Source organism: Schistocerca piceifrons, chromosome 6, assembly GCF_021461385.2.
Source record: "Schistocerca piceifrons isolate TAMUIC-IGC-003096 chromosome 6, iqSchPice1.1, whole genome shotgun sequence".
In the NCBI taxonomy this organism is placed as follows: domain Eukaryota; kingdom Metazoa; phylum Arthropoda; class Insecta; order Orthoptera; family Acrididae; genus Schistocerca; species Schistocerca piceifrons.
The window spans coordinates 585920882-585948561 of NC_060143.1; the positions used below are offsets into that span (position 1 = coordinate 585920882).

The 27680-nt window shown below is 44.9% G+C and overlaps 1 protein-coding gene across 1 annotated transcript in view; it reads left to right on the top strand.

The window, feature by feature from the left end:
* The first annotated feature begins 1897 nt into the window (after nucleotides 1–1897).
* LOC124803474 (15-hydroxyprostaglandin dehydrogenase [NAD(+)]-like) overlaps nucleotides 1898–27680 on the top strand; it is a 148912-nt gene continuing 123129 nt past the window's right edge. Inside the window, exon 1 of the mRNA XM_047264666.1 lies at nucleotides 1898–1990. Within this exon, the coding sequence (XP_047120622.1) occupies nucleotides 1898–1990 (93 nt within the window). The remainder of the gene's footprint in view (nucleotides 1991–27680) is intronic.

A 27680-nucleotide genomic window follows, 5' to 3' on the forward strand; every position in this document is an offset into this window, starting at 1 on the left:
GTACAAAAACGAAGTATATGGCCGTGTACAAAGCTGTAGTCATTCACTGCTTGGGTGTGTTACAGCTGAAAAAAACACTGTATTAAATTGCTTATGAAGGAACAATACAGAAACCCTTTCTTGTGAATGATAGTCCTCCAGTACAGTCAATAAAACTTAATGCAGGTCTGTGCAAGCAGACCACTGGTCACTTGCTCCAGTGGAGTGACATGTGTGTACGTAATGTGCTCGATGTCAACAGGAGGGCAGTGTTTGTTTTTAGATATATTGGAAGAGAGCTGTGGTAAAATCTTATAGCAGGATCTTTTACAAGGGCTGGTATAGCTGGTTAATGCTTGGTCGCAGATAGTTCTGTCAAAACTCATCGATTTTGCTCATAAAACTAATAGAAATCGCCTGTATAGTCACATGGGATCATGACTTTTTATCATTACCAACACGATCCCCTGTTTAAAAATAGCTGTTACCACTAGTCCTATATTATGGTATCGATGTAACGGAGGAGAGATGGATGTGGTGAAATTTTATAGGAGATTCTATTACAAGACAGGTTTGCACGATTTTTTTTTTTGTAAACGCCAGTGTGATGTAGCTTTGCACTGGTAAAATGTGCCTAGCCACAGTGTACAAAACAGCTATGTGCTCTTGAAATGTAGCTTGTTGTTGAATGTAAAATTATTGTTTTTTTTCTGACATGTGTTCAAATAGCAATGTATTCTCTCTAATGTTAATTTATGTGTCTAAGGTATTTTTAATACACATGTGGATGACAGTTTATTTATAAAGACTGATTTGAATGGAAGAGATGCTCTCAGGTTGTGTAATATTTCAGTCAACCTGAAAGAAATTGATTAACATAGATGTTTTTTCTTCAGAGTTTAAATTGTCGATTTTTCTTTACTTCGATGATATGATGGTTTCGAAATAATGACGAGATTCTAAAGTGATCTGTAGTTTTTGCAGAAAAACAGTGGAATTGTTTCTCCTGATATTACGCAGAGTGGACATGTCTAGACCTCTACTGTCTGGAGGCGCTGTAATTTTCTTTTCACTTCGTCGGACGTCGCGAAGTAATGTGATGCTAATTGTATCCTGCAGTCAGACATGAAAACTTTATCGATTTTGTTCACAAAACTAAAGGAAAAATGGACTGCACCTGTCTTCGTGGAAATAGGACATTTATTAGCGCCGTGATTGTGTTTTCATTTTTAATAGATGCTCGATTATAAGAGATGCATTGACTTTAAATTCAACTGTTACAGGGCAGTGTTTTCACATTCAGAACTGCTAACACTGTATGTGTTCATCTTATACCATCCTTTCAAGACAGTGTCCATTCCGTTCAACTGCTCTTCCAAGTGCTTTGCTGTCTCTGACAGAATTACAATGTCACTGGCGAACCTCAAAGTTTTAATTTCTTCTCCATGGATTTTAATTCCTACTCCGAATTTTTCTTTTGTTTCCTTCACTGCTTGCTCAATATACAGATTGAATAGCATCGGGGAGAGGCTACAACCCTGTCTCACTCCCTTCCCAACCACTGCTTCCCTTTTATGTCCCTCGACTCTTATAACTGCCATCTGGTTTCTGTACACTTTTAACATAAGATGCTTGAATGCGTGGATTGTGGCAGCATTTTAAATTTTTAAATTCGAAATTTTTACGCGAAATATTTAAAATCGAATTTTTGTTGTCCCTACGCTGCAACTGGTGCCAAGAGTTGAGGTTTCCCGGTTGCGGGATTAGTGAGAGTGGTGACCAGGTGTACTTTTGTGCGATTTCATTTCGCGTTATCTGCCGGCGGAGGCGTTATCGGCGCCGCGAGCCGCTCTTATAGGGCCGCCCCGTGGCGCCCAGCCAGCCAGTGCTGCGCTGCGCTGTGGCGAGCTGAACCGCGATGGAGCTGCGAGGGAGAGTGGCGCTGGTGACTGGCGGCGCCTCGGGCATCGGCCTGCAGTACGCTCGCCACCTGCTGCTCGCCGGCCTCAAGGTAGGCGGGCCGGGGGCTGTGCCTCCGTCGCACATTACGCACAGCGCTTTCAGGAGCCACTCTGATCGCTACTGGGACGTGGAATGGCAGTCGACAGTGACTTCGTAACTGCGATTTAGGACGCCGAGACGCGTTTAATGAGTGTCACAACAGATGACAGACCGTACTACCGAGCAAACGGATAACGCTCTTTACAGCGATGCTCACGCTTTGTTTCACACTAGTAACTGACAAGTTCAAAGAGAATTACACGGAACATACGCTGAAGAGCTAAAGAAACTGGCACCCCTGCCTAATATTCTGTAGGGTCTCCACGAACACGCAAAACTTCCGCAACATGAATCCTACAGGTCTGTCCATAAATCCGTAAGAGTACGATGGGGTGGAGATCTCTTCTGAACAGAACGTTCAAGGCATCCCAGATATGCTCAGTAATGCTATGTCGGGGGTGGGGGGTTGGTGGCCGGCGAAAGTGTTTAAACTCAGAAGAATGTTCCCGGAGCCACTCTGTAGCAATTCTGGGGCAGTAGGGTGTCGCATTGTCCTATTGGAAATGCCCAAGTTCGTCGGAATGCACAATGGACATGAATGAGTGCAGGTAATCAGACAAGAGGCTTACGTATGTGCCACCTGTCAGAGTCGTATCTACACGTATCAAGCGTCTCATATTACACGCCCCACACCATTACAGAGACTTCACCAGCTTGAACAGTCCCCTGCTGACATGCAGGGTCCATCGATTCATGAAGTTGTCCGTACACGTCCTTCCGCTCGATACAATTTGAAGGGAGACCCGTCCGACCAGGCAACCTGTTTCCAGTCATCAACAGTCCAATGTCGGTGTTGATAGGCTCAGGTGAGGCGCAAAGCTTTGTGTCGTACACTCATCAAGGATGCACGAATGGGTCTTCGGCTTCGAGAGCCCATATCGATAATCTTTCGTTGAATGGTTCGCACGTCGACACTTGTTGATGGCCGGCCGGCGTGGCCGTGCGGTTCTAGGCGCTACAGCTGCAACCGCCAGACCGTTGCGGTCGCAGGTTCGAATCCTGCCTCGGATATGGATGTGTGTTGTGTCCTTAGGTTAGTTAGGTTTAAGTAGTTCTAAGTTGTAGGGGACTGATGACCTCAGAAGTTAAGTCCCATAGTGCTCAGAGCCATTTGAACTTGTTGATGGCCCAGCATTGAAATCTGCAGCAATTTGAGGAAGGGTTGCACTTCTGCCACGTTGAACGATTCTCTTCGGTCGTCGCAATTTGTGGAAGGGTTGCACTTCTGTCACGCTGAACAATTCTCTTCGGTCGTCGCTGGTCCCGTTCTTGCAGGATCTTTTTCCGGCCGCAGTGATGTCGCAGATTTGATGTTTTACCGGATTCCTGACATTCACGGCGCACTCGTGGAATGGTCGTACCGGAAAATCCCCACTTCATCGGTACCTTACAGATGCTGTGTCCCATCGCTCGTGTGCCTACTATAAAACCACGTTCAGACTCACTTAAACCTTGATAATTTGCCATTTTAACAGCAATAATCGGTCTAACAACTGCCTCAGACAATTGTTGTATTATATAAACCGCAGTGTCTTATTCTGCCTGTTTATATATCTCTGCACTTGAATACGTATGCCTATACTAGTTTCTTTGGCGCTTCAGTGTAGTTATCGAGATGCAACAGCTTAGTTTCAAAAGACGACTGCTCAAAAACTACAAGACATACAGAAGAACGATACATTTCAATGCACAGAGCGTCTTTACAAGTTTTGAGTTTTGAATCCAAGTAGTTTGCGTCGGTAGACACGCAACACAATGGACAGATTTGCAAAGCACGCTGTTGTCATCATTCCTTCCCTGGCAGCAGCAACAGTGACTTAAATGAATTTCTCGCACATATTGACATTTGCTGCATTAAGAAAGGTATTCGTATTGAGTACCTACACTGTGACATAAAAAGTCTGAAAGACGATCTATCCTCTGATACAGGTCTGTTTCCTGTGTGTCCTGTACGTTTTGTGCAGTCACCTTCTGAAACTTCAACCGTATAAGGGGCAGTGAAATGAAAATGAAACAGACGAAAAAAGTGAGTAAACTTGTTGTGTCGGTAGCTGGGCCGACACCGTGAAGTTGAGATGGCTGAAAAGGCACTCTAGACTAACGCAGACGGGCGTGATGTACTGGAACAGGATACGTAATTAATGTTAGGAAGAAAAGTACGGAGCATGTTTAATACGTAACTTTACTCATTCCTTGTGGTACATCGATCTTGACGATACACAGAAGACTTTAAGTACAATCACTGTATGGCTAATGGCGCCTTGCTAGTTCGTAGCCATTAACTTAGCTGATGGCTATTCTGTCTCTCGGCTAATGAGAGAGAAAGGCTTCGTACAACTGGGCGGTAACTAGGTTCTCGTACAACTGGGCGGTAGCTAGGTTCTCGTACAACTGGGGCGAGTGCTCTCTCTTATCACGAGACCTGCCTTGGTGGTGGCGCTAGGTCTGCGATTACACAGTGGCGACACGCGGGTCCGACATGTACTACATGGACCGCGGCCGATTTAAGCTACCACCTAGCAAGTGTGGTGTCTGGCGTTGACACCACAAAACTGCTTGTTATTTCAATAGCAATCGCAATAATTGCTAATACATTTACTCTATTGTAAAACAAGAGGAACGGCGTCATGGAAAAACGTTTGCGGTTTCTTATGGAACCACGATTGTATCCAGGCATGCACCTCTTCATCCGAATCAAGTCGACGGCTGCAAATGTCTCTCTTCAGGGCTGCAAAAAATATGGAAATCGCATGGGGAGAGATCAGGACTGTATGTACGATGTTTAAGGGCATCCTACTAAAACTTCTGCATTGTAGTCGAAACAACCTTGGCCGCATCTAGGCCTCTATTATTTGTTACCCATCCATGCAAGAGCGAAGAAGAAGCCACGATTTCTTATAAGATGATGCCATTTGTCTGTTGCTGTAAGCCGAAATTTTCTTAACTTATATTGCAATATTACATGCTGAGCACAAGCCAGAGCCACCTTATTATGGCTGAAAGGAATCCACCCCTGAAACAGCTTGGCCCCTGTACATGACGTATAGGTCCACTTAGCCCTGTGTGTTGCACACTGACAAAGGCGTAACAACACCGCATCTGTCGCACTGAAATGTAACACCATCCCTACCCACAACTGACCTATCACATAGACTCACATACAGCATCGGTGGTGGTGCTGTCTGTGACTCTGCCTCCGCTACCAGACAATATTTACAAGTAGCACCACTTTAACCATTTACAAGTGCTGGCGTTGTTGAGATGCGACAACAGCGTCGTCCATTATCGTTCGAAAAATGGAAAATCAGAAACTGGCGAGGAGTTTCTTTGCAGTGACTGCTTAAAGAAGCAGTGTTGTGGAAATACTGAAATTTCCAGTGATGTTTTTTATAGATGTCGTAGCACTAACTCAACAAAAATGTCTCGAAGCCTTTCGTTCATCTTTTGGTAATAAGTCACGTTCAGAAAAGACTATTAACAACTATTCTACAGTATTTCGTCGCATGTCGTCCTTCTGTGGACTGTGGATTTAGTCTATGTCTCCTCCCCAACAGTATTTACTATCATACTCCACCAGAATTTAGGTATCGAACTGATTGACTAGTAACTCACATTTGTACATTTGTTGCAACATGACGATGTGCCATAAAAAACGATCACAGTTAAATTTTTAATCAATTCTATACTATTAATGAGGGAAAAATTTGATATAAGGAAAGTTCCAGTTTTCGTTCCCATTGGACCAAATATATACATATTCACTTTAGAAAACACAGTCCTGCCTTTTAATGTGAGTACTGCACCAAAGCCACCACCAGCGCATTTTGTTAGTGTGGGTTCCTTACATCAGGGGCAGGTATGCACTCAGAGGCAAACCTGTTGTTCTCCCTTGATTGACAGGTATTTAACCTATTGTTCTCCTTTGATTGACAGGTCATTAACCTATTGTTCTGCTAAGAGGATCATTCCTTGTGACTGACAGATCATTAACCTGTTGTTGTACTAAAGGATCATTCCTTTTCATTGACAGGTCCTTAACCTATTGTTCCCTCATCCTCTCCGATTCCCCCCTCACCCCTCAGGAAACCTCCTCCCTCCCCCCCTCTCTGCTTCAGGTACACTTTCAGGTCTGAGTTATTGGAATAGCCCCTCTCACTCTTATCAATTTGATTGACTACTTAATTAAATTGATCAATTAATTAGCCTCTCCTCTCCCTGATAAACCCCCTGCCCTCCCACAATCTCTCTCGGAAATTGGCGGGACAAAGACTCAGTTGATCGGTCGTTTGGAGGGAATTCGATTGTAGTGTATGGAATATTGTTTCAAGAATTTATACAATATATAGAATATTGTTCAGTTATTTATGGCAATGTATGGAATATACTTTATTTATTTAGTTAAAGAATTTGTCTGGAAATCGATTGCTGTGTAAGGAATATTGTTTAAGCAATTTAGACAATGTGTGGAATATTGTTTATTTAAGCAGTTTAGAGGATTCAGGGCAGTGTATGGAGTATAGTTTATTTATTTATCTAATGAATGTTTCAGGAAATCAATCATCACCCCCGCCACCCCATCCCTATCCCGCTCGAGCCCTCCTTTACCTGGAAATTGCCGGCTGCGGTGGTCTAGCGGTTCTAGGCGCTCAGTGCGGAACCGCGCGACTGCTACGGTCGCAGGTTCGAATCCTGCCTCGGGCATGGGTGTGTGTGATGTCCTTAGGTTAGTTAGGTTTAAGTAGTTCTAAGTTCTAGGGGACTGATGACCGCAGATGTTAAGTCCCATAGTGCTCAGAGCCATTTGAACCATTTTACCTGGAAACTGGCGGCTCTGAGGTGGACAGGAAGGATCTCATGAAGGGAAATTCAAGGTTATATGTTTATTTATATAAAAAAATCGGTTTGCTCATCATTCAATGCTGTTTGGAAAATGCAGGCTTGTAGAAGTAATTAAATCGATCGACCTCCTTTTTATTCCGATCGCGCAAGGAATACCGTCATGCAACACAGGTCACACATAATTACCCTGTTAAAAGTCGATCTGGAAGCATACACAGGCCGCTGTCCCCTGTCCACAGGAACGCACTCGCTGCCAGGAGTCGGGCGGGATGCACTGGCGGCCCAGTAAAGTGACGACGCGGCCGCCAGCCGCTGAACCACGAGCAGGTGTCAGTTCGGGTCCCACAGGCATGAGGCGGCGGCGTCCCTTTCATACATGACACCTGAGAAATACCTGTTAGAATACGTGTTCACCTAGGCATCGTTGCTGGCGCGATGACGCAAAGCTGCGTCTCCAGTGCTGAGAGAGATGTAACGGGGCAGCCCGTCCATTACTTGTCAGTCCCTTCCCGGAATTCGCAAAGGGCAGCAGAAATAGTCAACCGTCGCTTCTGTACGAGCTTTTGTGACGTCTCAGCTTGCCTGCATATAAATTCTTTTCCTAACAGGCGCTGTTTACGAAAATAGCCCGAATAACACCGAATGTATTCTTCCTGATGATCCTAATGGTACAGCCTGTCCGTCACTGAATTTAACCATTTAACTGCTGCTGCTGCCAGTGTGGGAACACTGTCCGCCTTTTTTTTCTGAAGACGAGACTTTCAGTGGCAAAAATTATTTTGTACAGATCGCCATAATGCACTAACAATTAAACCTCGCAAAAGTTGTCTACAGATCATCAAATACATACAAGACTCACAAGAATATTGGGAACCAGGAACATATTTACCACTGTAACCACAATTAGAATTACTATTGCTGCTATAGTCTGACGCCGATTGATGTACAGGTAATGTCTCCTCTTGACGGATGGGTTCTGGAATGAATCTCAGTATCTATAGTACACATAATTTTCCACGTAAAAATCTCTCTCATACCCTCACGGTTATCGATGCACTGAACCTATATGCCCCTCACGGTAGAACACACACTCATTTTCTCTGGTCATGCCACTTCTAAGCCACAGTAACATTACACTGCAATATACGCACAAACAGTGCAGTTATCTCTTATATCCATACAGCGCCCGAAAAAATTATGGTATGCCCACACTCACACCGACTATGTGTCTCGATTCTCCTCAGTCCTAGGAAATTGTCTGACAAAGCTTTCGAATGAGCGCTTCTGGAAGGTGCTGCATCCTGCCGGGATTCTCTCAAACGAATGTTATGAAGGACAGGCGTCTGACACTATGTGATAATGAATACCGAACCCGCGGACGTAACGCGTGGAAAGATATCACTGAAGCGGGTTAGTGTATTGTAACCAACAACACTATCGATAGAACAACATCTACATCTACATCTATACTCCGCGAGCCACCTTACGGTGTGTGGCGGAGGGTACTTATTGTACCACTATCTGATCCCCCCTTCCCTGTTCCATTCACGAATTGTGCGTGGGAAGAACGACTGCTTGTAAGTCTCCGTATTTGCTCTAATTTCTCGGATCTTTTCGTTGTGATCATTACGCGAGATATATGTGGGCGGTAGTAATATGTTGCCCATCTCTTCCCGGAATGTGCTCTCTCGTAATTTCGATAATAAACCTCTCCGTATTGCGTAACGCCTTTCTTGAAGTGTCCGCCACTGGAGCTTGTTCAGCATCTCCGTAACGCTCTCGCGCTGACTAAATGTCCCCATGACGAATCGCGCTGCTTTTCGCTGGATCATGTCTATCTCTTCTATTAATCCAACCTGGTAAGGGTCCCATACTGATGAGCAATACTCAAGATTCGGACGAACAAGCGTTTTGTAAGCTACTTCTTTCGTCGATGAGTCACATTTTCTTAGAATTCTTCCTATGAATCTCAACCTGGCGCCTGCTTTTCCCACTATTTGTTTTATGTGATCATTCCACTTCAGATCGCTCCGGATAGTAACTTCTAAGTATTTTACGGTCGTTACCGCTTCCAATGATTTACCACCTATGGCATAATCGTACTGGAATGGATTTCTGCCCCTATGTATGCGCATTATATTACATTTATCTACGTTTAGGGAAAGCTGCCAGCTGTCGCACCATGCATTAATCCTCTGCAGGTCCTCCTGGAGTACGTACGAGTCTTCTGATGTTGCTACTTTCTTGTAGACAACCGTGTCATCTGCAAATAGCCTCACGGAGCTACCGATGTTGTCAACTAAGTCATTTATGTATATTGTAAACAATAAAGGTCCTATCACGCTTCCTTGCGGTACTCCCGAAATTACCTCTACATCTGCAGATTTTGAACCGTTAAGAATGACATGTTGTGTTCTTTCTTCTAGGAAATCCTGAATCCAATCACAAACCTGGTCCGATATTCCGTAAGCTCGTATTTTTTTCACTAAACGTAAGTGCGGAACCGTATCAAATGCCTTCCTGAAGTCCAGGAATACGGCATCAATCTGCTCGCCAGTGTCTACGGCACTGTGAATTTCTTGGGCAAATAGGGCGAGCTGAGTTTCACATGATCTCTGTTTGCGGAATCCATGTTGGTTATGATGAAGGAGATTTGTATTATCTAAGAACGTCATAATACGAGAACACAAAACATGTTCCATTATTCTACAACAGATTGACGTAAGCGAAATAGGCCTATAATTATTCGCATCTGATTTATGACCCTTCTTGAAAATGGGAACGACCTGCGCTTTCTTCCAGTCGCTAGGTACTTTACGTTCTTCCAGCGATCTACGATAAATTGCTGATAGAAAGGGGGCAAGTTCTTTAGCATAATCACTGTAGAATCTTAAGGGTATCTCGTCTGGTCCGGATGCTTTTCCGCTACTAAGTGATAGCAGTTGTTTTTCAATTCCGATATCGTTTATTTCAATATTTTCCATTTTGGCGTCCGTGCGACGGCTGAAGTCAGGGACCGTGTTACGATTTTCCGCAGTGAAACAGTTTCGGAACACTGAATTCAGTATTTCTGCCTTTCTTCGGTCGTCCTCTGTTTCGGTGCCATCGTGGTCAACGAGTGACTGAATAGGGGATTTAGATCCGCTTACCGATTTTACATATGACCAAAACTTTTTAGGGTTCTTGTTTAGATTGTTTGCCAATGTTTTATGTTCGAATTCGTTGAATGCTTCTCTCATTGCTCTCTTTACGCTCTTTTTCGCTTCGTTCAGCTTTTCCTTATCAGCTATGATTCGACTACTCTTAAACCTATGATGAAGCTTTCTTTGTTTCCGTAGTACCTTTCGTACATGATTGTTATACCACGGTGGATCTTTCCCCTCGCTTTGGACCTTAGTCGGTACGAACTTATCTAAGGCGTACTGGACGATGTTTCTGAATTTTTTCCATTTTTGTTCCACATCCTCTTCCTCAGAAATGAACGTTTGATGGTGGTGACTCAGATATTCTGCGATTTGTGCCCTATCACTCTTGTTAAGCAAATATATTTTCCTTCCTTTCTTGGCATTTCTTATTACACTTGTAGTCATTGATGCAACCACTGACTTATGATCACTGATACCCTCTTCTACATTCACGGAGTCGAAAAGTTCCGGTCTATTTGTTGCTATGAGGTCTAAAACGTTAGCTTCACGAGTTGGTTCTCTAACTATCTGCTCGAAGTAATTCTCGGACAAGGCAGTCAGGATAATGTCACAAGAGTCTCTGTCCCTGGCTCCAGTTCTGATTGTGTGACTATCCCATTCTATACCTAGTAGATTGAAGTCTCCCCCTATTACAATAGTGTGATCACGAAACTTCTTCACGACGTTCTGCAGGTTCTCTCTGAGGCGCTCAACTACTACGGTTGCTGATGCAGGTGGTCTATAGAAGCATCCGACTATCATATCTGACCCACCTTTGATACTTAACTTAACCCAGATTATTTCACATTCGCATTCGCTAATAACTTCACTGGATATTATTGAATTCTTTACTGCTATAAATACTCCTCCACCATTGGCGTTTATCCTATCCTTGCGGTATATATTCCATTCTGTGTCTAGGATTTCGTTACTGTTCACTTCCGGTTTTAACCAACTTTCCGTTCCTAATACTATATGCGCACTATTTCCTTCAATAAGAGATACTAATTCAGGAACCTTGCCCTGGATACTCCTGCAGTTTACCAATATTACGTTAACTTTTCCTGTTTTTGGTCTCTGAGGACGGACGTTCTTTATCAACGATGATAATGTCCTCTCTGGTAAGCCGTCAGGTATTTTATCGTTTCGCCCAAGGGGGGGTCCCTCTAACCTAAAAAACCCCCGTGTGCACGCCACACGTACTCTGCTACCCTAGTAGCTGCTTCCGGTGTGTAGTGCACGCCTGACCTGTCTAGGGGGGCCCTACAGTTCTCCACCCAATAACGGAGGTCGATGAATTTGCAACCATTATAGTCGCAGAGTCGTCTGAGCCTCTGGTTTAGACCCTCCACACGGCTCCAAACCAGAGGACCGCGATCGACTCTGGGCACTATGCTGCAGATATTAAGCTCAGCTTGCACTCCGCGTGCGATGCTGGTTGTCTTCACCAAATCAGCCAGCCGCCGGAAGGAACCAAGGATGGCCTCAGAACCCAAGCGGCAGGCGTCATTCGTTCCGACATGTGCTACAATCTGCAGCCGGTCACACCCAGTGCGTTCAATAGCTGCCGGAAGGGCCTCCTCCACATTACGGACGAGACCCCCCGGCAAGCACACCGAGTGCACACTGGCATTCTTCCCCGACCTACCCGCTATTTTCCTGAGGGGCTCCATAACCCGCCTAACGTTGGAGCTCCCTATAACTAATAGGCCCGCCCTCTGTGACTGTCGGGACCTTGCCGGAGAATCGGCCACTGGCCCAACAGGCGAGGCATCCTGTGGTGGCTCGGAAACGATGTCATCACCACTAGGAAGCACCCCGTACCTGTTGGAAAGGGGTAAGGCAGCTGCCACGCGGCCAGATCCCACCTTCGCCTTTCGGCCAGGCACGCGCGAACCCACCACTGTCCGCCATTCACCCTGGAGTAATGGCTGACCGGTAAGATGCTCACTGCCGGAAGACGCAGCGACATCAGGGGTTCCATGTGATTCCAAGGCCACCGAAGTAGGCATAGGTCTCACCACAGTTGCCCCAACGCCACTAAGAGCCGACGCCTGCGCCTCGAGCTCGATGAGCCTAACAAACAAAGCCTCCACCTGCCCCCGAAGAGTGGCCAATTCTCCTTGCGTCCGCTCACAACAACCACAGTCCCTACACATGACTATGTTTACCCTACTCTATACGGTGACAAATTCCCAAGATAATCTTCTGATGAGCTACTCTGATAATCAAGAAACACTCACTGAAATACGAGACGCGAAAACTACGCTAGGTTTTCCCAGAAAAACTATTTAAAAGCTAAGCGCAGCAAATAAGTACAAAAACGCTTTATACAAACAGTACTCGCTGCTGCTGGTGCTCTCGCTCTGGCTGTCACAAGACAACAAGGAAAATGCGAGGGTACGCTTGGGGGTGCCAACGAAGGGTTTTATTGTTACAGCCGTATTGCCCGTCTTGTTTGTACACTACAGCAGGTCCAGTTGAACACTTGCATTCTTATATTGTGCAGCTGTTTATGAAATGAATCTCTACATCTACGTGATTACTCTGCTATTCACAATAAAGTGCCTGGCAGAGGGTTCAATGGACCACCTTCAAGCTGTCTCTCTACCGTTCCACTCTCGATCGGGAAAAGCGGGCACTTGAATTTTTCTGTGCTAGCCCTGATTTCTCTTATTTTATCGTCATGATCATTTATCCCTATGTAGGTGGGTGCCAACAGAATGTTTTCGCAGTCGAAGGAGAAAACTGGTGATTGAAATTTCATGAGAAGATCCCGTCACAACGAAAAACGCCTTTGTTTTAATGATTGCCACTCCAATTCACGTATCATGTCTCTGACACTATCTCCCCTATTTCGCGATAATACAAAACGACCTGCCCTTCTTTGAACTTTTTCGATGTCATCCGTCAGTCCCACCTGATGCGGATCCCACACCGCACAGCAATACTACAGAATAGGGCGGACAAGCGTGGTGTAAGCAGTCTCTTTAGTAGACCTGTTCACCTTCTAAGTGTTCTGCCAATGAATCACAGTCTTTGGTTCGCTCTACCCACAATATTATCTATGTGACAGTTCCAATTTAGGATATTTGTAATTGTAATCCCTAAGTATTTAGCTGAATTTACAGCCCTTCAGATTTGTGTGACATATCGCGTAATCGAAATTTAGCTTATTTCTTTTAGTAATCATGTGAATAACTTCACACTTTTCCTTATTCAGGGTCAATTGCCACTTTTCGACCCATACAGATGTCTTATCTAAATCATTTTGCAAGTCGTTCTGGTCATCTGATGACTTAACAAGACGGTAAATGACAGCATCATCTGCAAACAATCTAAGAAGGCTTCTCAGATTGTCTCCTGTGTCGTTAATATAGATCAGGAACAATAGAGGGCCTATAACACTTCCTTGGGGAACGCCGGATATTACTTATGTTTTACTCGATGACTTACCGTCTATTACTACGAACTGTGACCTTTCTGACAGCAAATCACGAATCCAGTCACACAAGTGAGGCGATACTCCGTAGGCACGCAGTTTGGTTAGAAGACGCTTGTGAAGAACGGTGTCGAAAGCCTTCTGGAAATTTAAAAATATGGAATCAATTTGACATCCCCTGTCGAAAGCACTTATTACTTCATGAGTATAAAGAGCTAGTTGTGTGTCACAAGAACGACATTTTCTGAAACCGCTCTGAGTATGTGTCAATAAATCGTTTTCTTCGAGGTAATTCATAATGTTCGAATACAGTATATGTTCCAAAACCCTACTGCAAATCGCCGTTAGTGATATAGGCCTGTAATTCAGCGGATTACTCCTACTTCCCTTTTTGGGTATTGGTGTGACTTGAGCAATTTTCCTGTCTTTAGGTACGGATCTTTCTGTGAGCGAGTGGTTGTATATAACTGCTAAATATGGAGCTATTTTATCAGCATATTCTGAGAGAAACCTGACTGGTATACAATCTAGACCGGAGGCCTTGCCTTTATTGATTTAAGCTGCTTCGTTACTCCGAGGATATCTACTTCTATGTTTCTCATCTTGGCAGTTGTTCTTGGTTGGAATTCAGGAATATTTACTTCGTCTTCTTTGGTGAAGGAGTTTCGGAATACCGTGTTTAATAGCTCTGCTTTAGTGGAACTGTCATCAGTGACTTCACCGTTGTTATCGCGCAGTGAAGGCATTGATTGCGTCTTGCCACTGGTCTGCTTTATGTATGACCAGAATCTCTTTGGGTTTTCTGCCAGATTTCGAGATAAAATTTCGTTGTGGAAATTATTAAAAGCGTCTCGCATTGAAGTAGGCGCCATATTTCGAACTTCTGTAAAACTTTGCCAATCTTGGGGATTTTCCGTTCTTTTAAATTTGGCATGCTTTTTTCGTTGCTTCTGCAACATCGATCTGACCCGTTTTGTGTACCATGGGGGATCAGTACCATCACTTATTAATTTATGTGGTATATATCTCTCAGTTGCTGGCGATACTATTTCTTTGAAAACATTCCACAACTTTTCTACGCCTGCATGATCAGATCGGAAGGAGTGGAGACTGTCTCTTAAAATGGCGGTAAGAGCATTTTTATCAGCTTTTTTAAAAAATAGATATACTTTGCGTTTCTTTTTAATGGTTGTAGGTGTTACAGTATTCAGCCTAGCAGCAACTGCCTTGTGGCCGCTAATCCCTGTATTCGTCACAATACTCACTATTTGGCCAGGATTATTTGTTGCTAAAGGTCAAGTATGCTTTCGCAATCATTTACGCTTCGAGTGAGCTCATGAACTAATTGTTCAAATTAATTTTCTGAGAAAGCATTCAGTAGAGTTTCGGGTGACGTTTTATGCCTGCCGCCGGCTTTAAACGTATAATTTTTCCAGCATTTCGAGGGTAGATTAAAGTCACCACCGACTATAATTGTATGAGCGGGGTACTTATTTGAAACGAGACTCAAGTTTTCTTTGAACTGTTCAGCAACTATATCTTCTGAGTCGGGTGGTCGGTAAAACGATCCAATTAATAGTTTAGTCAGATTGTTAGGTATAACCTCTACCCATACTACTTCACACGAACTATCTACTTCAATTTCGCTGCAGGGCAAACTACCTCTGACAACAATAAATACTCCACCACCAACTGTATTTAATCTATCCTTTCTGAACACTGTTCGATCGTTTGAAAAAATTACGGCTGAACTTATTTCCGGCTTTAGCCAGCTCTCTGTACCCACAACTGTTTGAGCTTCAGTTCTTTCTATTAGGGCTTGGAGCTCTGGTTCTTTTCCAACAGAGCTACGATAATTTAAACTACAATACCGATCGTTTGTACAACTACCTTACTGTGTTTTACCTGCCTCCTTTTAGCGTGACGTCCCGTCTGTGGTTCCCTGAGACCCTCTATCACCACTTACATTCGGATATACTTCTCAGTGCGTTGAAATCACAATTCACCATTTCCAATAAGTCCTTCCATTACGACTAGACATACGTATTTTTGTTTTTGTTTTTACGTGAATAGTAGTTTGATTACTTCCCACAAACGTATTTCGGAACATAAGTCACGATACCTTTACGTTCAAGCAGCAGCATAACATTTCTGACTATCAATTATAGTTGTATTAAAAAAACTTTTGATATGTTCACCTTGGACCAGCTGGGTGTCGTTTCCGCACTGCAAAAAAGCCTCCCGCAATTACACATTTGTCGATGAATAAAGGATGTAATTACAATTTAAAAAAGCTCTAGAGGCTTTTCGGTTTATCGAATTCACCACTTCTACGAAACGTTTTGGTATTTTCAATACTTGTAAATCCAGCCAACATACAGTGGCGACTTGTATAGCTTCCACCACCCAGATAACACAATTATCATTTGACTAAGAAATCATTGTGAGCCACTGAGTAATTTTAAACTTATCCCATCTGCGAAGAACTCTATGTGAAAACACGAAAAAAATAGAGGAAACTGATATTTCCACTCGCGAATACCGATGTCGATGACATAACAGATTCCAAATCATCCTTATAATTAACAAAGTCAACGAAGGTGTTTTTCACGTCTACAGAACCAGCAAACGTGTCCTCCACCCGTATTTCACCCGCTAGATGCACTCAACACACAACAAAATCGATCTTCTCTCAACCAAATAAAGACGGAAAATGTGAAGAAGCAGTCAATCGGACAATTTACATGCGAGGGAACAATGGTCCGACGCAAAAACACGTCCATATTGAATCTTCTGAAATTTCCACGCGATCACGAAAGCTGTCCACACATGCTAAGTATTAGTCCGCTATTCGGCCGTCTGGAGGACGACATGGTTAAGTCAACTACAGTCCTGCATCCCAACAGGCCTCTCCATTCGGACGGCTCCTGCCGTTAGCGGGAAACGTGAATCATTCCCTCCACAGTCCACCACCCGCCGCCGCGCCAAGCACGCACAGACGGAATTTAAACTCACCTGTCACGGTGACAGAATAGCTGCAGTCTGTTTAGTCTGATTCATCATATTGCAGTCATGTACGTGATAACTGTTTCAGTGCTAGCCATCCCCAGAAGGTGTTGCCCATCCACCAAAACTCTTTCTCCGAACAAGCGATATCAGTCAATCATTACGTGGTAACTGACAGCGTACCAGTGTATGGATGGGATGGAAAAGGCACCGTCGATGTACTGTAATAATTTTAACAATTTTACAGTAATTTCAACACCAAACAATGATGCGACAGCACGTTTCCCAATTTCAGTGTCATAGCTAAACCGCCTCTTCTCTACTTTGCGAATATCATAGTGGATATAGATAGAAGAGTGTGTAGTACGTCCATTTACTGTTAATTCTCGAACAAATACATTATCAAAGTATACCAGACAGTGCTCTACATATTTCTAGCGCCTCGAGTGTAGTGCATAATTCATGATCTATGTGGATGGGAGTCACAGAGCTTTCTCGCAGCCTTAGGATAAAATTAGAGACTGAAAGACCACTTCACTCTGTCTTTGACTAGCCCACCCTGCAGCACTGTTACCGATTTAATCTGCAGCTGATCAGAAGTAGACCGCTACATTCCATGTCTCGTGAATGAATGGAGCTAGCCGAGTCCTCGCCCATCCAAGTACACAAGATTTCTCCAGATGCGCCCACGTCGTGGAGGTTAGCACCCCTTATCAGTGTATAGTAACAGATTTGAAAGTGTTGTGATGTAACATCAGATGGTTAAGAAGAACAAGAAGTGGCTGGTTTTTGTGCTTGTTGGAGCGCCAGGCGGATGGAGTTCGAATCATTTTTTACGCTAATCAACTTTAAAATATTGTTCAATAGTCTGGGACCAATACCTGGAAGGTATTGGTAAGAGAGAACATAAACAAACGCACTCCTAACGCTACAAGGTTCCGCACTTAAAACATGCTATGATGCTAGATCGCTCCGGATTCTGACCTATTAGTGGTATGGAATGTAGCGCTGTCAATATTCCAATGTAAGAAATATATTATGAGCGCATGACATACATTCTTCTTGCCGGTTTCTCTACGATAAATTATGGTAACAAACTGTAAAACGAAAAAACTACTTCCTTAAAACAGTGGCTCGGCGTGATATGTGTACAATGTAGCTCTCCAGAGATACACTCCTGGAAATGGAAAAAAGAACACATTGACACCGGTGTGTCAGACCCACCATACTTGCTCCGGACACTGCGAGAGGGCTGTACAAGCAATGATCACACGCACGGCACAGCGGACACACCAGGAACCGCGGTGTTGGCCGTCGAATGGCGCTAGCTGCGCAGCATTTGTGCACCGCCGCCGTCAGTGTCAGCCAGTTTGCCGTGGCATACGGAGCTCCATCGCAGTCTTTAACACTGGTAGCATGCCGCGACAGCGTGGACGTGAACCGTATGTGCAGTTGACGGACTTTGAGCGAGGGCGTATAGTGGGCATGCGGGAGGCCGGGTGGACGTACCGCCGAATTGCTCAACACGTGGGGCGTGAGGTCTCCACAGTACATCGATGTTGTCGCCAGTGGTCGGCGGAAGGTGCACGTGCCCGTCGACCTGGGACCGGACCACAGCGACGCACGGATGCACGCCAAGACCATAGGATCCTACGCAGTGCGTAGGGGACCGCACCGCCACTTCCCGGCAAATTAGGGACACTGTTGCTCCTGGGGTATCGGCGAGGACCATTCGCAACCGTCTACATGAAGCTGGGCTACGGTCCCGCACACCGTTAGGCCGTCTTCCGCTCACGCCCCAACATCGTGCAGCCCGGCTCCAGTGGTGTCGCGACAGGCGTGAATGGAGGGACGAATGGAGACGTGTCGTCTTCAGCGATGAGAGTCGCTTCTGCCTTGGTGCCAATGATGGTCGTATGCGTGTTTGGCGCCGTGCAGGTGAGCGCCACAATCAGGACTGCATACGACCGAGGCACACAGGGCCAACACCCGGCATCATGGTGTGGGGAGCGATCTCCTACACTGGCCGTACACCACTGGTGATCGTCGAGGGGACACTGAATAGTGCACGGTACATCCAAACCGTCATCGAACCCATCGTTCTACCATTCCTAGACCGGCAAGGGAACTTGCTCATCCAACAGGACAATGCACGTCCGCATGTATCCCGTGCCACCCAACGTGCTCTAGAAGGTGTAAGTCAACTACCCTGGCCAGCAAGATCTCCGGATCTGTCCCCCATTGAGCATGTTTGGGACTGGATGAAGCGTCGTCTCACGCGGTCTGCACGTCCAGCACGAACGCTGGTCCAACTGAGGCGCCAGGTGGAAATAGCATGGCAAGCCGTTCCACAGGACTACATCCAGCATCTCTACGATCGTCTCCATGGGAGAATAGCAGCCTGCATTGCTGCGAAAGGTGGATATACACTGTACTAGTGCCGACATTGTGCATGCTCTGTTGCCTGTGTCTATGTGCCTGTGGTTCTGTCAGTGTGATCATGTGATGTATCTGACCCCAGGAATGTGTTAATAAAGTTTCCCCTTCCTGGGACAATGAATTCACGGTGTTCTTATTTCAATTTCCAGGAGTGTATATAGCGCCCACTGTTAACATCCGATCCCGGTTCAAAAATTATACTACGACTGCATCAGTCCTATATTAAATGGTCGTTAGTAACGGAGAATACCTCTTAGAAGGAAACAGATAAAGGCATAGCAGCAGTGTTTGGCATGTGAAATTACACACCATGCCGCCATCAACTCTGTAAACACGACATCAGTCAGGCGAATGTATACACGGGGATTGCAGTGCCTCACAAACACCTATAGCTAACTTAGAATCATCTTAGTTATGATACTGAAGTCTTGATTTTACACCCAAGATGCGATAGGGGAATGGAGTACGTTGCATTAATCTTCGTTCGTTTAGAGGAATGTGTCATGTTTCAATACACATGAGATGGAAGTTCTCTGATGACTGAGACGTTTACTGTTAACGATCGCAAGTAGACAGTGCTAAGACCCACACAGAACACGCGGTTGTATGCGAGTCGAACGCAGGCAATGTCATGCGACCGTTGCATCCTGACAGAACAGCGGGAAAATTGACCTGCAGCAACTTCTCCCTCTCTCTCTCTCTCTCTAGAATAAATCATCAATCTACCATTAAATCGTACCTCGTCACGACTCCAACTGACCACCCCATCCACTCTATGTCATCCTTTAACGCTTATGCAAGTAAATTTAGAGGCGGAAGGTTCTCTGTTTTTCCAGGAAAGCATCAAAGACAGTAGTCAATTCATGTGTATCACTATTACCTGAATAGACATACAGTAGAATGCTGCCTCGACGGAAAAAAGTGACTGTTTCCGTGGTTCCTGATGCTTCCATGTCAACGCTTTCTCGTATTCCTCTTGCTGTCGCATACTCGTTCCCAAGTACAAGAATTCTTCTGCGCCAACCAGAAGACACGCAAGTGCTTCCTCAATTTCCTCACATTTCAATGTATTTTCTATCAATTTATACGTATTTTTCGTGATTTTTGGCAATTCTATCGATTTCGTGTCAGTTCTACCCATGCGATCATGACATAAACTCTCGTTCTGTGTTCTAAAATTGCTTGTAAATGTAGTACGTAGCGCAAATGCACTGACTGTTTTGTGGCGGCGTTCGTAGCGACAAACACTTGGCTGTAGAAATGGCTTACGAAGTCACCTCTACACTTTTAATAGCGGGCCGACCGGTCCGCTGGAACAGTGAACAGAAAGATGAAAACCCAAACACTCTGATTAAATAAAAGTCGGTACTTATCTTTATTAACGAAGATACCGAAACACAGTAGTGAACTCCGTGTCTCCAGAAATCTGTCTAGTTCGAGTCGGAGCGGCTAGGTCAGCGTCGGCTGACGACAAACAACAACTCTGCTGCGATGAACACACAACTGACTAGCAAGTACACAATTCGGTGGCGAGTATGCAATTGAGCGGCGAATACAGAACTGTCCTAGCGCTCGCGACTCCAGCGCTTAAGAAGCCAGAAGCCAGCGGTGGCGCGCGCAGACTTGCGGCGATTTCCTGTATCGCTGGCGCTGCTTATGCGGACGGCGTCCGGACTTTGATGCTGCCAACCTTTTGGCAGCGGGCTCGGTTGGCATTACTGGCTAGGATATAACAGACTGGAAGGCGTAGTACAGCACTGTACTCGACTGCATCCAGTCATCTCCACCCACATATTCCACATAGGCAGTTCGTTTGTTCTGTTTTTGTATGTCTGCGTATGTGCATGTGTCGCGGATGGCTCCCAGGACTCGCAGTAGACCCGACTTAGCGTTCGAGTGTTGGGAAACGGATCCACGTCCGAGATAGGGTTTGAAAGTGGATCCGCAAGAGAACGAGGGGCTCGAGACCTCTTCTGAACAGCATGTTGCAAGGCATCCCAGATATGATCAATAATGTTCGTATCTGGTGTGTTTTGTGGACAGCGGAAGTGTTTAAATTCAGAAAAGTGTCTCTGGGGCCACAATGTAGCAATTATGGACGTGTGGGGTGTCGGATTGTCTTGCTGGAATTGCCCAAGTCCGTCGGAATTCACAACGGTCTTGAACGAATGCAGGTGAAAAAAAAAGTTCAAATGTGTGTGAAATCATATGGGACATACCTGCTATGGTCATCAGACCCTAAGCTTACACACTACTTAACCTAAATTATCCTACGGACAAACACACACGCCCATGTCCGAAGGAGGACTCGAACCTCCACCGGGACCAGCCACACAGTCCATGACTGCAGCGCCCCAGAACGCTCGGCTAATCCCGCGTGGCAATGCAGGTGATCAGACAGAAAGTTTAAGTACATGTCACCTGTCAGAGTCGTATCTAGACGTATTTGGAGTTTTTCACCAGCTAGAACAGTCGCCTGCTGACATGCAGGGTCCATTGAATCGTGAGGTTCTCTCCATACCCGTACACACCCATCCGCTCGATACGATTTGGAACGAGACTCGTCTCACCAGGCAGCACGTATCTAGTCTTTAACTGTCCAATGTCGGTGTTGATGGGCACAGGCGAGGGGTAAAGCTTTGTGTCGTGTAGTCGTCAAGGTACACGAGTGGGCCTTCTGCTCCGATGGCCGATATCGATGATGTTTCATTGAATGGTCCACACGCTGACGCTCGTTGATGCTCCAGCATTGAAATCTGGATCAATATGCGGAAGGGCTGCACTTCTGTCACTTTGAACGATTTTGTTCCGTCGTCATTGGTCCCGTTCTTGCAGGATCATTTTCCGGACGCAGCGATGTCGGGGATTCGATGTTTTACCGGATTCCTGATATTCACGGCATAGTCAAATGATCGTAACGGAAAATTCCCACTTCATTGCACCTCGGAGATGCTGTGTCCCATCGCTCGAGCGCCGACTATAACACCACGTTTAAACTCACTTGAATCTTGATAAGCTGCCATTGTAGCAGCAGTAACCGATCTAACAACTGCGTCAGACACTTGTTGTCTTGTATAGGCGTTGTCGACGGCAGCGCCGTATTCTGTGTGTTACTTATCTCTGTATTTGAATAGGGACGCCTATACCAGTTTCTTTGGCGCTTCTGTGTATAACAAAGTTACAAAGTTGTATGTCTAATCAACCCCTCCCCCCCCCCCCCCCCCCCCATTTACCTGGACCTTGTCGTTGGTGGGGAGGCTTGCGTGCCTCAGCGATACAGCTAGCCGTACCGTAGGTGCAACCACAATGGAGAGGTATCTGTTGAGAGGCCAGACAAGCGTGTGGTTCCTGAAGAGGGGCAGCAGCCTTCTTCAGTAGTTGCAGGGGCAACAGTCTGGATGACTGACTGATCTGGCCTTGTAACACTAACCAAAACGGCCTTGCTATGCTAGAACTGCGAACGGCTAAAAGCAAGGGGAAACTACAACCGTAATTTTTCCCGAGGGCATGCAGCTTTACTGTATGGTTAAATGATGATGGCGTCCTCTTGGGTAAAGTATTCCGGAGGTAAAATAGTCCCCCATTCGGATCTCCGGGCGGAGACTACTCAGGAGGACGTTGTTATCAGGAGAAAGAAAACTGACGTTTTACGGATCGGCGCGTGACATGTCAGATCCCTTAATCGGGCAGGTAGGTTAGAAAATTTATAAAGGGAAAGTTGGATATAGTGGGAATTAGTGAAGTTCGGTGGCAGAAGGAACAAGACTTCTGTTCAGGTGATTACAGGGTTATAAATACAAAATTTAACAGGGGTAATGCAGGAGTAGGCTTAATAATGAATAAAAAATAGGAATATGGGTAAGCTAGTACAAACAACATAGTGAAAGCATTATTGTAGCCAAGATAGATACGAAGCCCACGCCTACCACAGTAGTACAAGTTTATATGCAAACTAGCTCCGCAGATGATGAAGAGACTGATGAAATTATTCAGATAGTGAAGGCAGAGCAAAATTTAATAGTAATGGGTGACTGGAATACGGTAGTAGGAAAAGGAAGAGAAGGAAACGTAGTAGGCGAATATGGAATAGGGGTAAGGAATGAAAGAGGATGCCGACTGGTAGAATTTTGCACAGAGCAAAACTTAATCATAGCTAACGCTTGGTTCAAGAATCATGAAAGAAGGTTGTTTACATGGAAGAGGCCTGGAGATACTAGAAGGATTCAGACAGATTATGTAATGGGAAGACAGAGATTTAGGAAACAGGTTTTAAATTGTAAGACATTTCCTGGGGCAGGTGTGGACTCTGACCACAATCTGCAGATTAAAACTAAAGAAACTCCAAAAAGGTCAAAAAGGTGGCAATTTAAGGAGATTGGACCTGGATAAACTGACAGAACCCGAAGATGTAGAGAGTTTTAGAGATAGCATTAGGGAACGATTGACAAGACTGGGGGAAAGAAATACAGTAGAAGAAGAATGGGTAGCTTTAAGAGATGAAATAGCGAAGGCAGCAGAGGATCAAGTAGGTAAAAAGACGAGGGCTAGTAGCAATCCTTGGGTAACAGAAGATATTTTGAATTTAATTGATGAAATGAGAAAATATAAAAACGCACTAACTGAAGCAGACAGAAAGGAATACAATCGTCTCATAAATGAGATCGACAGGAAGTGCAAAATAGCTGAGCAGGGACTGCTGGAGGACAACTGTAAGGATGTAGAGGCATATATCACTAGGGGTAAGATAGATACTGCCTACAGCAAAATTAGAGAGACCTTTGGAGAAAAGAGAACCTCATGTATGAATATCAAGAGCAGAAAGGTGGAAGGAGTACATAGAGGGTATGTACAAGGGTGATGTACTTGAGGACAATATTATGGAAGTGGAAGAGAATGTAGAGGTAGATGAAATGGGAGATATGATACTGCGTGAAGAGTTTGACAGAGCATTGAAAGACCCAAATCGAAACAATGCCCCAGGAGTAGACAACAATCCATTAGAACTATTGATAGCCTTGGGGGAGCAAGCCCTGAGAAAACTCTACCATCTGGCGAGCAAGATGTAAGGCGAAATACCGTCAGACTTCAAGAAGAATATGGTAATTCCAATCCCAAAGAAAGCAGGTGTTGACAGATGTGAAAATTACCGAACTATAAGTTTAATAAGTCACGGCTACAAAATACCAACACGAATTCTTTACAGACTAATGGAAAAACTGGTAGAAGCCGACCTCAGGGAAGAACAGTTTGGATTCCGTAGACGTGTTGGAACACGTGAGGCAATACTGACCCTACGACTCATCTTGGAAGATAGATTAACGAAAGGCAAACTGACGTTTCTAGCATTTGTAGACTTAGAGAAAGCTTTTGACAATGTTGACTGGAATACTCTCTTTCAAATTGTGAAGGTGGCAAGGATAAAATACAGGGAGCGAAAGGCTATTTACAATTTGTACAGAAACCAGATGGTAGTTATAAGAGTCGAGGGACATGAAAGGGAAGCAGTGGTTGGGAAGGGAGTGAGACAGTGCTGTAGCCTCTCCCTGATGTTATTCAGTCTGAACATTGAGCAAGCAGTAAAGGAAACAAATGAAAAATTTGGAGTAGGAATTAAAATCCATGGAGAAGAAATAAAAACTTTGAGGTTCACCGATGACATTGTAATTCTGTCAGAGACAACAAAGGAGCTGGAAGAGCAGTTGAATAGAATGGATAGTGTCTTGAAAGGAGGATGTAAGATGAACATCAACAAAAGCAAAACGAGGATAATGGAATGTAGTCGAATTAAATCTGGTGATGCTGAGGGAATTAGATTAGGAAATGGGATGCTTAAAATAGTAAATGAGTTTTGCTATTTGGGAAGCAAAATAACTAATGATGGTCGAAGTAGAGATGATATAAGAAGTAGACTGGCAATGGCAAGGAAAGCGTTTCTGAAGAAGAGAAACTTGTTAAAATCGAGTATAGATTTAAGTGTCAGGAAGTCGTTTCTGAAAGTATTTGTATGGAGTGTAGCCATGTATGGGAGCGAAACATGGAAGACAAATAGTTTGGACAAGAAGAGAATAGAAGCTTTCGAAATGTGGTGCTACAGAAGAATGCTAAAGATTAGATGGGTAGATGACGTAACTAATGATGAGGTATTGAATAGAATTGGAGAGAAGAGAAATTTGTGGTGCAAATTGACTAGAAGAAGGGGTCGGATGGTAGGACATGTTCTGAGGCATCAAGGGATCACCAATTTAGTATTGGAGGGCAGCGTGGAGGGTAAAAATGGTGGAGGGAGACCAAAGATGAATACACTAAGCAGGTTCAGAAGGATTTAGCTTGCATTAGGTACGGAGATGAAGAAGATTGCTTAGGATAGAGTAGCATGGAGAGCTGCATCAAACCAGTCTCTGGACTGAAGACCACAACAACAACAACAACAACGTCAAATCACACATGCCGAGGAGTGAAGTAAGATATTGCTAACCGTCTTGACTTTATGAAGTGTCTCTAACACACAGCTACGAAAATCTTTTGTGTCTTCTGTGGCTAACGAACATCGTATTACCAGACTGGGAGCTATAGGTCATAGGTACAGGATAGATGGTGTGTCTGACATTGAAGAAGACTGTCCAAGTGTGTTAAACGTAAACAAATATTATTTACCATGTACCTCACTGTAGCCTGTGTCAATCAGTTCTGTGTCGTGTGACTGTAAGGTATTAGATATCTTACAGGGCAGATGATGAGTTATTTTTAACAGTGTTCTGTAGTTCATCCACTTGAGCAACAAGAATACACAGAAGTTGACTGGTGTATGGGTAATCCTCCTTCCTTGACAATCAAGATAGGGAAAAGATTATGAAATACATTGTGTCTGGCTATAGTTTCAAGTACTTTCTTGCAAATTATGGCGAAATAGTTAATAGAGACTAAAAGAAGGGCAGCACAACACTTATACATAAGTGTTGCATTAAAGCTGGGAATATATATGTTTCTCAGTCCAAGATATTGTTCTCCAAAATATCGTCGAATGCGCGCACTGTAGAATTAGGATTTGTTCCCACAAATAACGTTGTTGGAATCGCCAGTGGCTGAGTAAGCTATACAATGTGTTTTTGTGTGCCTTTGGACAATCTCTGTTTGACATCACGCTTACTCTTTGGAATTAGAGATTACCCACAGTATTTTTGTCGTTTGACTGTTACTTGGTAATGATACTCATTGTAGCATTCAAAAGTGTCTTTCAGATGGCTTAGTAGAAGGGTGAACGAGCAGAACAGTTATATATTGGTGACCCTGAAAATGCAGAATAAATGCAAACAGCAAAGACTACACGGAGTCATGTGGTACTGTCGTTATCTAGAAGTTAGTCAAGCTCAGGCTGAATTGTAGCTGTTAAAGCTACGAGAAGACTTGAAGAAACAGATTGAAGATTTTTTAGGCTGCAATAGGAATGCAGAATAACAGAGAGACGTATCCAATATTGCTGGGAGACAACAGAAATTCAATAAACAGGAAAGCTGGGAAATCCAAACAAGTCATAAAAATGGATGTATGGTGGTGGTGATTGTTGGGATTTTAAGGGGGACTAAACAGCGAAGGTCATCAGTCCCCCATTCCAAAAACAGGCGAGCCGAAAATTTGCGGAGCAGGTAAAAACCAAAGGGGGGAGGAGACTCCCCCCAGGCACTAAAAGAACACAAATGCAGCAACAAACACTACAGACAAGAAGAGTACAGATGAACACCAGACAGAAAGAAACAGAAGAAAAGAAGATGGCCGGAGACTGGTTGACTGACCACGAGAACAAAAAAAGGGAAAGAGTCAACCATCCGATGACACACCAAAACAGCAACAAATATTGAGAGACGCGAGGACAAAACACACAGAAAGGGAAAGGTACAGGACCTCCCTAAATGGAACCATAAAAAGGACCACCACGGATAAAATTTAAAACGTCATCAGCCATGGAGGCATCGTCACATAAAACCATAGGCAAAGTGCCCGGGAGATTAAAAGACTGCCGGAGGGTGCGTAGTCGGGGACACTCCAACAGGACGTGGGCGACCGTCAGCCGGGACCCACACCGACACAGGGGGGGATCCTCCTGACGCAAAAGATGACCGTGCGTCAGGTAGGTATGGCCGATGCGGAGCCGACACAGGATGACAGAGTCCCTGCGAGAAGCCTGCAAGGAGGAGTGCCACACATCGGTCGTCTCCTTGACAGCCCGCAGTTTATTCAGGGATGTCATGCCATGCCACTCAGCAGTCCACATCCCAAGCACCTTACGGCGCAACACCAGCTGCTGATAGCGAGCCGTGAGGCCGATCTCCAAAGCTGGGGCGTCGATCGCCCCTTTGGCCAGCCAGTCAACACGTTCGTTCCCCGGGATGCCAACGTGACCTGGCGTCCAAACAAAGACCACCGAACGACCAGAACGGGTAATGGCGGAAACAGACTCCTGAATAGAGGACACCAGAGGAGAAGAGGTATAGCAGTGGTCGATGGCCTGGAGGCTGCTCAGGGAGTCACTGCAGATGACGATGGACGTACCTGAGCAGAAACGCATATGCTCAAGAGCGCGCAATATGGCCACCAGCTCTGCAGTAAAAATACTGCAGCCAGCCGGCAAGGAGGGCTGCTCAACATGGGCAGCGTGAGCAAAAGCGTAGGCAGTGCGACCATCAACCAGGGAACCATCAGTGTAGACAGTCTCACAGCCCGAAAATGAGGCG